The following is a 12,532-nucleotide window of genomic DNA, read 5'->3' as shown; positions in this document are numbered from 1 at the left end:
TTTAATGAACATCATTTATAGGTGGCATTTAACTCCTTTACGGTTGGCAAAGATCTATAACACTGTGAGTAGCAAATTCTGGTTTTGTGGAGTAGATATGTCTGATTTCTTTCATATGCAGATGTGTCTCTAGTTATTGGAAGCAAGTGGTGAGGATTATATCAACTGGGTTGGGAAAACAAATTCCATACAAACCAAAGACATAATTTACTGCTAAACTATGTACCCAACATCCCTAGAGAATCTTCAAGTGGTAACCTCACATTATTACTACTGCCAAATAGCTTGTGCCAAAGAACTGGAAGCAAAAAGATTATGTACCCATCATCCCTAGATATCTTCAAGTGGTAACCTCACATATTATTACTGCCCAATAGTTTTTGCCGAGGAACTGGAAGCAAACAAAATGCCCAAAAATTCAAGATTGGCTGTTGAAAGTACAAGAGATTTCAGGGAAATTAAGATCTTACCAAAAGTATGATGTATCCAAACTGGACTTAGTATGGTCAGGAGTTGTGCAGAGGATGGAACTGGCAACAAAATAGCTAGAAGTAGAATTGGGATTATTCAATGTTGATTTTCTTGTTTTTAAGCTTAAGTGGGCAATATATAATGGGTAAATCTTTTGACAATGTACTTATTTGGTATGTTTTTGATTCCTTTTTTTCTCTCTTTGGTGTTGTTGTAGTTTAATGATTTTTTCAAAGAAAGGAATGAGCCACAGAGTGATTTTTGCATCCTGCCTTGTTCAGTCTAGCCAATCAGAAGAGAAAGCTACTTAAAGCCAGCCCACCTATCAGTGGCAGGTTTGAGCCATAGAAGGCTTGACCTTGGCCCATCCTTCAGGAAAGCAATATGGGATTGACCAGTCACTTCCAAGAAGGACTTTTTTTTTGGTTTACCAAAGTGTCTTGGAGAAGGGCCTTTCACTGAATGTTTCATATTGTTCTTGGAAAGGTTGGTGTTTAATAAAGCCTGATTTCATCGGGACAAGTTAGACCCTAACTAGATCATTTACAGGATTAGCCTGGATTATTGCTAGACTTTTAATGTAGATTGATGAATACGCTCGGGTATCTGAGGATGGAGGGGGGAGATACTGGATCCAGAGGGCTGAAGAGGTGCTAGGTATCATTATTTGAATGCTTATGCTAGTTGTCATGTGAGATGACATTGATGGTCAACATCTTTTGGCATAGCATTATGTGTGTGCAAGGTAAAACAAGGCAAAGCAGTATTGCTGTAATGAGTTTCAAGACAGAATGGTATTGCTGAAAGAGTGGCAACCCGTTTGGGACATTTTTCAGAGAACCTCTGCTAAAGAGTTGGAGTAATTTAAACAGTTAACCTGTTTTTTCTGTCAATTAATAAACCCTAGAGTTTTGTATTTTCATTTCATGGTGTGCAGGGCAAACTAGAGAGATACATATTTTGTAACCTTGAAATAGGTAATGTAATGCACCAGTTATTTCTGGCTCACATAGCTTCTGATTCTACTTGTGTCTTAAGACAGACTGTAATATAGAAAAGATTTTTTTAAAGGAAACAGAACATTTTCAGGCATGTATATCATTGTATCAATATAAACATAATCATAATAAAAATAATTAATTACATGTCTTAGATACTAAATTCAAAATGTACACACACACACACACATTATAAAGCACAGAAAGACTGCTGCCAGATATGAACTCTTGTGCACTTATCAAATCAGGACATGGTGTTTGTTATTATCTAATAGTCTACAACATTAAATTTTAGGAGGTTGTTAAACCTGGTGTGTACAGAAGGTATCACAAAAGCTACTGACCCTTGGGATGTTCAGTGAATAGCTCCATTATCTATGAAGAGTACATTGTACTTATCCAATTGTTTTTCCCTCATACATCCCTCATACATCCAAGTAAAGGGGTCAAACCCAAACTATGAAACATTAATCAGAAACTTTTTTCCTGACCTCAGAAAAAAGAAGTTTAAAACACATTCATAACGTACAGATATAGATCTTCCTAATAGTTTAAGTTTTTTAATGACAGAAACAATTTTTCCATCATAAACATGTACTATTATTCATGTATTATATTTACTAGTCATATTATTCATCAGCAGATACTTAAAGAAACAGAAAGAAACTTAACACCCTCTTGTTGTTCAAGCTGATAGCAAGATGTACATCTTTTCCTCTTGAGACTCCTGTCTTCCAACAGCATCCAAGGTTACCATCATCAAGTCCAACTCAGTGGCGATGGCAGAGGACTCAACAGAAAGAGTGCCAGACTCCTTGGCCATTTATGCATGGCTGCTTCCCCGCGGTCAGCATACCCCCCCCCCCGACTACTTTGGGGCCTTGCTTTGATCATGGTTGCATTTGCCATCAGAGGTCTCCTCGCTCTACCCACGTGTTTCCACGTGTTTTCCCCATGTTTTCTGGATCCGTGTTTAGTCAGCATCCAGAAAACACAAGGAAAACATGTGGAAATGCACGGGGAGAGCAAGATGACTTCTGTTGGTCAGAAAATGCAAGCATAATCAAAGCAAAGCCCCAAAGTAGTTGGCGGAGTGACCACGAGTGCCCCATGCTACAGAACAGGTTTCTTGAGAACATGAGGGTGGCACTATCTCTAGTGGTGTTTTCAGAAGCTCTGCAAGGTTTTTTATTATTATTTATTTATTTATTTTGCTTGAACTTTTAATGGTGTGTTGGCTTATAAGGCAGTAGTTTATTGTATATTTTAAATTGGAGTTTGTAATCTGCCTTGATGCATGAGAAAAGGCATGATATAAATATCTTAATAAATCAATATGAGCCTGTTGAAGTATTTTCAGAGCTCTAGCCTCCTTTGGAACATATTTTCATCCTCCAAACTGTTCAGGATTCTGCAGCTTGTCTCCAGCAAAGTCTGAGGCTACAGCCTGCCCACCCTTGCTTCTGGTAACTCCACCCTTTAGTGGAACCTAACTCTACCCTGTGATCACCTATCCAAGGCTGAATAAGTGGAAAGCCTGCACACTGGAGGTGGGGCTGACTGAAATAGTTGGTCCTATGCCACTCATGATTGGCTGGGCCCCATGGTACCTCCAGGCTAGCCCTGTACCCACACATTACGGTTGCCAGCACTGAGTTGGTAAATTGAGTGTGGAGCCTGAGGAGGGTGGGGTTTGATGAGGGGTGGGACTTCAGTGGGGTATAATGCCATAGTGTCCACCTTCCAAAGCAGCTATTTTCTCCTGTTAAACTGGTTTCTGTCGCCTGGAGATCATTTGTGTAAGCGGGAGATCTCCAGCCACCACCTGGAGGTTACACACTTATATTCACAACAGCATAAGACAACAAAACAAATTGGTCAAGCTATGTAACAAGTGCTATATTCTATGTGCAATGACAAAACATAAACACTTATTAATATATACAGAACCGAAAACAAGAGCAGACATACTAACTGCCTTGAACACGTTCTGAAGAAGACTTTGGGTCAAAACAGGGCGATAATCCGGACCACCGTAATACGCCCCGGACTGGGAAGTTCGTGAGACCCCAACCTTGTACTGACAGTGCAACCAACAGGATATGATTCCATGTATGCACTTCAACAACAAGATATTCAATTTTGACAACCTTGAAAGGATTACACATGGACAGTGATTCCAAAAGAATAATGCTTCTAAAGAAGAAAGTTTATCTTTTGTAAATAGTTCTATTTGTTTAGATAATATCACTGTATATATTAATAAGTGTTTATTTATGTTTTGTCATTGCACTTGTTACATAGCTTGACCAGTTTGTTTTGTTGTCTTATGCTGTTGTGAATATATGTTGTGTAACTAACATTACAGCAGGCTGATTATTTGTTTTCCTACCACCTGGAGGTTGGCAGCCCTATCGCATATCCTTGCTCTCCATGTCCTACAAAGACAGAGAAAACCAGATCCAAGGCTTACTTTTCTGGAATGGCATTGGGTTCAAAAGGATTCAAATTAACATAGAGTGAGGAGGAAAAGGTTACATAAGATTACATCATTTAAACGCAATAGAGTATAGTATTTCCATCTTGTGCCATTTCTTCATTTCTGATCATGGTGCTTAAAAGCAGGAAAAGCTTTTTGTGGGGGGGGGGGGGCACAAAGGCAGTAGCATTAAATGATGTGGAGTCATGTGTGAAGACCAAGATTAAAAGTGGAACCAAGACTGAAAGTAGAACCAAGAGAACAGTGCTCAAACAAGACTGCCCCAAAGTGCCAAAAACTGAGAAAAACAAGAGTTGGCTTCTGACAGTCTTCAAAATGAAATATTTTGAAATATTTTTCCAAACCTCAGAAAAAAGAAGTTTCAAACACATTAATAATTTACAGATACATGTTTACACTGTGCTACCACCATGACTTGAGTAACTTAGAAGATTTTGCAGAACTTTGTCTTTTGCAGTATTATTTCTGAAATAAATGGAGTAAAAAAAAGCCAATATGATGCTTACTTTATATCCCATAGATACAGTCATACAATTCTGTCATAAAATAATTGCCAATGCTGTTATTTTCCCTGCTTGAAAGTGTAAACATTTCTGTACTCCATAAACAAGCAACGTGATTAGTCAGTCCTGTCAGCATTGTTTCCACACTTCAGTTCATCTCAAGATTGTTGGTGGTCCGCATGGATGGACTCACGGTTGACTTGTTAAGAGCTCAGCAGGCTTCAGGTTTATTCAATAAGTTCTTATTGCTTCATATGTAGCACTCAGCATGCAAGCTTATCATGTATGTAGCCGAAATTAATCTCTGCTCTTTAGGAATTTGTGCCTCTTCTTTTTTCTATCTCAGCCTACCAACCCGACATGCTTTCCAGGATCCATTTTCCTGGTTCGTTGTCCACTGGCTTCCCATTATATACATTGCAGCATAGCACTACCTAACAACATTTAAAGCGTGTGCAATTTATTTCAGTGGAATTTGTTTTCTAGAACTGCAACAGAGAACTTTAGAGGTGAATTTGAAAAATCATGCTTGGCTGAAACATCTAATGAATGTTGAGGGAAGCAAATAAAATCCAATAGGCAGAATTTAAAACTTCCACAAAGTGCTGCACTTCAGCTAACATTGGGAATGAACCCATTAGATGGTGGATACTCAATCCTTTGACTCTCTCATTGTGAATACAGATCACCCTGATTTCAACAAATGGCTCTTAGGTCAATGCGAAACTTGATTCTCATTCCCTTTTGGACAGAAAAGAGATCCAGGAGTTTTCTTGTCGCTGCAGAAGTAGGGGGATATAGAGTCTGGTCCTTTGTCACTGGCCAGAGCACCAAGGTCTAGTGGGAGGCTGGGAAAAGGGAAAGGGAAATACCTTTCTTTTTTGCAACTCACTTTCTTTTGTGTGTGTAAGCACTTAGGCTGCAAAGGTAAAGACATACCCTGCTCACAGTGCTCCCTTACACCTTCTTTTTAGGAAAGAAAATACATTATATATTTAAAGGGAGATTCCCAGGTAATCTGAAAATATTCTCAGTGGATTGAAATCCTATTTGCTTGCCTGTTTTGGATTAGATTGAGCAATGCAGGTCCAGAGTCTGGTGTTTGTGATCCAATGTACATGCAGACCTTTTACATGCAGAATTCCTACAGCCCATTCCCATCATACAACAAGCATAATTGATAAAGCTATCCAATTTTATATGTCTGTTATATCAATTGTGGAATACTTTTACAAGTATAAATATAGAAAACAACTGTTGTGTGAGTACTCTGTTCTCCAAGTTAGTGGTTAAGAAGGATTAGGTAAGATCCCCTACTGTTGACCCATATACTGTCATACTTTAGAAACTTTTACTTACCATTAGACCTGAATATACAATATGAAATGGAATAAGCAACATGTTTCTTGAATTTATATGATGTAGTCTCTTCTATGCATTATGAAATATATTTCCTGGCTTTCCTAAAAATTATACCCAGGCTTCTTCATTAATAATCAACAGAAATGTTGAAATTGCGGTGGCTCCAACCATCCTCCAAGAAGACTTTCTCTACCCTAAGGAGATTTCCTCCAACTTAAGTGACTCTCCCACCAGCATATGAGCCACTTATATGCTGGGGAAAGCATATGGGGAAAGACTCCTTAGACTGGACACAGGCATCCATCTTGGGCCAAAAGGAAATAGTGGTGGTGGTGGTGTGTGTATGTATGAACTGTAGGCTTACCAGGCCCCCCTTCTTCTTTGGCGGGAGGTTTTTGGAGTGGAGGGGGGGATCGCAGTGGGAGTTTGAGTGGAAACCGGCCCTTTGCAATGCAGCACTTCTGGCTGTAAACCGGAAGTGACGTGTTGCCGTGTGCACGGGTTGCCTGCTGACCCTCAGCTGGTCAGCAGGCATCCAGGTGGATTGGTGGGGGTTTGCCCGCCACCACCTGGCACTTGGCAACCCTAATAGACTGCTCAGTGGAGTATTAGAATAGGAGTAGGATCCAGCCCATTGCCTCTTACCACTTTCTCAAAAACAAAAAGATTGCATATTTAAAATTCTTATTCTATAATTTCATCTTCTGATTATAACATTAGCCCATGTGTCACATCTCTGAATACTCCAGTGTATTTCAAATATAAATGTAATGACTAGTCAGTATTTTGGGATAATTGATGTGCCTTCATTTCTCAGATTTTATTTTTACAGGATTTTTTTTAATGACAGGATTTGAACTTTTGCCCAGAGATCAAATGTGAGCCCCATTTTCAACAATTCCTAGCAAAATATTTAATATTATAAAATCTCCATTTTGAAAATTCCCTTGTTTTAAATGATGAGAGAGAGACGTGGGTTAAATCCACTTATTCTAGATTCTTGTCTGCTAAATGAAATGCTTCCTTCTCTGGGAGGAAGCAATTTAGCAGAAGAGAGTCATTGCATCTAAGTTTCTGCCTCTATATAGACAGTGTCTTTTTTCTATCTTATGCAAGAACATACAGATATAAATGTTCAGATATTGGCATTCATTTTATAGAAGAATACAAGCAAAACATAATAGCAATGTCAAACTCTGCCCTAGTGGTCTTAGTTATAATCTAGATTTAGAGGCAAACAGAAAAATGTGAGCAAATAATATCACTGGTACTTAGATCTGCAAGGGAAGGATTTCAGTAATTTATTAGGAGATTTTTTAATAGCATGGAAAGGTCATTGGCATATGCAAAAGAGAAAATAAGGACAGATTAGATATGGTATGAGATTGAAAGGTAAAGAAGTTATGTGTGCATTGCACAAATGAGAGTGAAAACTCTGTACCTTTTTAGATAAGCTGACATACTCATGCATTCCACCCTCTTCTTGTCTATGAGACTATCACAGTCCATGCATATAATAAAAAGCAATTAATTTCTGTGAAAACACAGCTGTTCATGGCTGTTTACAAGTACACAGAAGAGGACAAGAACACTTAGGGACTCACATTCCAAATGAGGCTGTAATAATGAATGATCGCAGCAAATAAAAGAAAGCTGAAGGAAACAATGGGGAGTTTTTTAAAAGCAAGCAAATGAGAAGGTCTGCCCATGATACGGGAAGGGTTTTTTTGGTATATATATTAGCACATTTTGACCTAATACACTGGTTGATGTATCCACATCCTTAAGAGCCCGGCATACAACAGCAGGTGAGACAGTGAAGCCAGGTTTTAACATATAAGAAGTAAAGAAATTGACAGGGAGCTTCACTGTACTAGGAGGGCTTTTAGATATTTCTTACTGCCCATTATGATATGATTATATTATTAGGATGTGTGATAAGTTATAATTTTATACTGACCACTGAGGAAGGCCTTTCCAGGCCAAAACACATTTGGTCCTTTTTGGATCTCATATTGGTCAATGAAAGAATGTACATCGCAGTTGCTCATGTTTGTATTTATTGAATGTGTAAGTTTTTGTCTGTACTAGGAGTTTTATGCTTTTAATCTATATGTGCACCTTATTAAAATGTATATATTGTAATGTTAGCATTTTTCAGCTCAACCTCTTTGGTTTGTAATATATATTAGCACCACATTGCTGAGAATCCCATTGCACACTCAAAGCAGTCTTAGTCACGGGGCAACTGGGGCTGCGACCAAGGCGCCATGCTGGAGGGACCCCCTGATCAGCCAATTGCCCTGTCAATAGTAGTGGATTTACTGTTGCACCACTGCTACAGTTTCCATGCTGGCCAGCAACTGGCCATAGATCCAGGCCCACCTCATGGAAAGGGTGAGGGATAGAGGCTGGGATGGGGACTGTCTGCTGTCCTACACAGCCAGCCCCCCATCCGTCACATTCCAGGCTGCTGCTTCATAGTGTCATAGCTGCACCATCCGGGAAAGTGGCACATTTGGCCCAGCTTCCCTCAATGCTACCAGCTGAACTGTGGAGCCATTGTGCCCTGCTGGCTGGAAATCAGTTGTAGACTCAGTGGTTGGTGGGACTGACATTGTGCGCTGGGGGATAGAAGATGGGAGACCCCATCTGCCACCTGTAGCAAAAGCATCAAGCATCCAGTCAGAGGCAGACAGCTGAGAGAGACTGAGCATCAACAAGTCTACTGCTGGCAGCCCCTCAATCTGCATACTCCGGAAAGGCCAGCAGAAGCAGGAAGTGACATCTGCTGATTTTATCCAGAATATGAAGGACCACCCCTGCACAGCCCTTAGATACCATGGCCGTAATCCAAAGGACACCAATACACACGGGAGCTCCAGAGTACAAATGCAGCTTCTGCACTCACTGCAGTATTGCTTTTGCATGTGTACCTTTATGTTTCATTCAATATTACAGTTAACAGGTGAGGCATTTTGCATCTGGAAGCTTAGTGGGTCCTTATCTGGATCCATGTAGATAGAAAATTAAATAGCAAAGCATGTATGTTAGCAAGAAGAACTAATCCTGTGCATTCTAGGCTACTTCCACTACACCCCAAATTATGACCAAAATCTTTCTATCAGGTGAATTTTAGGCTCCTTTTAACTTTTTGAGGAGGCATTGTTTCTTGTGTATGTGTGAGTAGTTCCTACATCTCTATTCTGTAATCACTCACTATATCAGCCTTCTTTGGTCTGCAAGTTCCTCCAATGTGCTGACTTCTTCTGTGTACCTTAACAAATGCAACGTGTTTAGTCACCTAGGATGTGATCCAGCTAACTGCCACTGATTTGGGATTGGAAGAGAACAATCCAAAGGCTGTTTTGGAAACTACTATGATGGCATTAAGCCCCTAGGATGGTGTAATGCTGAGATATTCAGGACCAGTTCTCCTGATATGTTCTGCTGTGACAAATTTCTTCATTTGTTCATTTTATCAAGGCCTTTTGACAGTGCAGCCCTACATTGGATTCTGCTGTCTGTCAATGCACCTTTCAAAAGCACAGGAACCTTGCTAGAAGAAGAGATTTAAAATGGCTTTACCACTGTATGACTGTTTTAATGGTGTTCAGTCTATGCTCGTTCCCTGCTAGTGCCTTGTGACAAGTTGCTCCCTAAGGCATGATAATCTACCGGGGACCAAGATGTGGAGGAGTGGCAGTGTTGCTATAGACTTCAGTGCAGTTGCTGTATGCACAGTTCCTTGGGAGTGGGTCTTTGGGGGGACATTCCTTGCTCTGTCCTGAGAGGATGCAACACGGGAGAAAGAAATTTGAGTGGAAAATAGATGGAATTCATGACTATCCCAGTGGGCAAGATGAAATGCCTTCTGCTCACAATATGGCATGTTTGGGTCAACCAACTAGTAGTTGCAGCAAGAGCAGCTACAGCAGTATTTTTTCTATAAGGGTCCTTTGAACAATAGTATATGTGGTTTTGTATAAGCATTGTTACGTCAGGGGGGAAGTTGTGGGTTGCAGTAAGACAAAACATAAAGTTAAATTTTGCCATGTTGCATCTATATTACACAGATTGGGACACAGCACAGAAATAAAAAGTGCAAGATCTAGCACAACTAGCAGCACATTATCTGGACACTAGGAAAATGCAACTATATAACATCATCCGTCTTCATGCAGAAGATTATTTTGCTACGTACCCCCAAAAGTGGACTGCTGCAGTCTTCTGTCTAGGAACCAGGATATTCTCAGAAACAATAGCATTGCTGTATGGAGAAATTTTGTTGAAACTGTGAAAGGGTTTGCAGGAATTAGCCTAGCAACTATGTGTGCCTCATGTGGGGGGCCATGGCTCAGAATCTGCTTGGCATGCCGAAGGCCCCAGGTTCAATTCCTGGCATCTTCAGTGAATAGGATCAAATAGTAGGTGATGTGAAAGACCTCCACTTGAGACTCTGGAGAGCCTCTGCCAGTCTAAGTAGACAATGACCTTGATGAACCAATGGACTGATTTGTTATAAGGCAGTTTCAAGTGTTCCTGCGTACATTCTGACTTTATCACTTTCCATTTAATGCAAGAACCGAAATGCGCATCACAAATAGAAATCAGGACAGGCATGGAAATGCTGGGTGAAAAGCTACAAAAATTGATCCTTTACGCTATTATTAAATTGCAGGGACAGTATTTCTGTGACATGAAAACATTCATTGATATCTGCCCAAACCTTTATCCCTCCTACCTCATTTAGATTTATATATTTGAAAATAACATCTACTACCAGCCTGATGTAAAGAGCAGTTCATTGCGGCTGACATCCTCTGGAAAAGAAGGAATTATTTTTAATGGAATTGCAGACTGGTTATATGAAGGTAAGCTGCGCAGATACAACTTCATTATGAGCACAGAGAATATACCCTTGTATAAATCCTCCAAGAGAAACCTATTTATTCCAGAACAATGCATCTGATGATTCTTTTATTCTTTTCTTTTCTTTTCTTTTGCAAAATTGTCTGCATTTATAGGAAAGACATGACTGTACATAGCACTAAGTAACTTTACTGGAGCAATCATTTATACAGTGAAATCATGTTTATTTCCTTATTTCAAGAGCAAACAACTGGATTGGGAAGGGAAGATAAAACAAATGCAACCATAGATTTGTATCAAAAGTTCCTGTTGCACTAAAGGTAGATCTTTTGTCCAATGCAAGGAGCCTTTTGTCAATATAAGGAGCCTGAGGGAGAGACATTTTCTTGAAGGAGAAAGCTCCTTGCATCAAAGGAAGATTCTACAGTTATCAGAACAGAAACTTTGGATCCAACCCATAACATTTGGAAATGGGCCCAAAATGATTCCATCCATTTTTTAGTTGTTCATGTGCAATCAATTTCTATCTTATATTTATTGTTTTGTGTTGTGGTTGTGGTTGTGAGCTGCCCTGAGCCTGGCCCTACCCAGGAGAGGGCGGAATATAAATATAAATAAATAAATAATACCCACCTTACAAAAATACCACCACTATTAATTTTTATAGAATATTATGTGTAACAGCTGTTCTGGAAATAAAAATCACACAGGTACAAATCATAAAGGCATTAATATTGCCAGTGGTCTGTGGCTGTGGACTCAATGCCACGTATCTCAGTTTGTTCCCCAAAACTTAGAAATCCAGATTCCCATAGGGCAACAGATAGGATAACATCATGCCTGCTGCATTCTGTTCTTCCATACCATTTCTCACCTTATATTCTGTGCATATGAAAAGAAAGATAGCCATGTCAAGCAAACGGATGCCACTCTCACTCTCAAAAAGAAAATCTAGTTTCTTTCCAGTTGTTTAATATTGATACTTGGATATAAAGTTACTGGGTTAAGTAAGCTTTCAGTTCTTCTGCCATTTTTATGGCTCTGGGATTAAATGGAAAAAAACCTGTTTGTTGGTGCTTTACTTTATTTTATTTTTACCACAATATTCACTTTGCTATGAGAAGCAAACATCTGTACCACGTGACCTTCAGCCGGATTTCAGACGTCCCCAGACTGGCTGTGAAAGGTCTGAAGAAATGCCACATTTTTGCATCTGAATTATATATTGAACCTTCTAATTTCATCTGTTCTAAGGACATTTTTTCTCCCCAGAGGAGCTGCTTCATTCTCATATTACTCATTGGTGGTCACCTGATGGAGAGAGACTCGCCTTTCTAATGATAAATGACACATTAGTACCCAACATGGCTATTCCTCAGTTTACTGGGAGTCTATATCCAAAAGCAAAGCAGTACCCCTATCCAAAGGTAAGGAACCAACAGATACAATTTTCACTATTTCCATATGGTGAACTAGTTGTTTATTTTCAATGTAACCAAAACTTTTTTAAATCAGTTCTTATTGGTATCCCTTCTACAGCAATTAGTAATTAGAAATCTGATTTTTTAAAATAGTTACGTAGAGGTGGTGGGACAGTGGGACAGGCAGAGCCTAATCTGTCCCCTTTTCCGTATGTGCTATTCCACTTTGTACCCTGGTGGTTTGGAAAGCCAACAACGGCCATTCAGGGACATGAGAAACCTTTGGGGAGAGAAGGGAAGGTGAAAGAGCAGAGGGAAAAAAGAGCTGTTTAACTGATGTTTGAGCCAGGTAGGGCATTGAGGTCCCTTAGGCAAGTTAAGGATCTCCACTCACTTCAGGTGGAA

General features: G+C 39.7%; 1 protein-coding gene across 1 annotated transcript in view; it reads left to right on the top strand.

Moving 5' to 3' along the window:
- DPP10 (dipeptidyl peptidase like 10) overlaps positions 1–12,532 on the top strand; it is a 749,561-nt gene that overhangs the window by 686,367 nt on the left and 50,662 nt on the right. Inside the window, exons 8-9 of the mRNA XM_056861104.1 lie at positions 10,588–10,708; positions 11,979–12,133. Coding sequence (XP_056717082.1) covers positions 10,588–10,708; positions 11,979–12,133 — 276 coding nt within the window. The remainder of the gene's footprint in view (positions 1–10,587; positions 10,709–11,978; positions 12,134–12,532) is intronic.

Source organism: Euleptes europaea, chromosome 15 (genome assembly GCF_029931775.1).
Source record: "Euleptes europaea isolate rEulEur1 chromosome 15, rEulEur1.hap1, whole genome shotgun sequence".
NCBI lineage: Eukaryota > Metazoa > Chordata > Lepidosauria > Squamata > Sphaerodactylidae > Euleptes > Euleptes europaea.
Note: the sequence above shows the minus strand (reverse complement) of the source record. Positions and strands in the feature narration are given on the sequence as shown.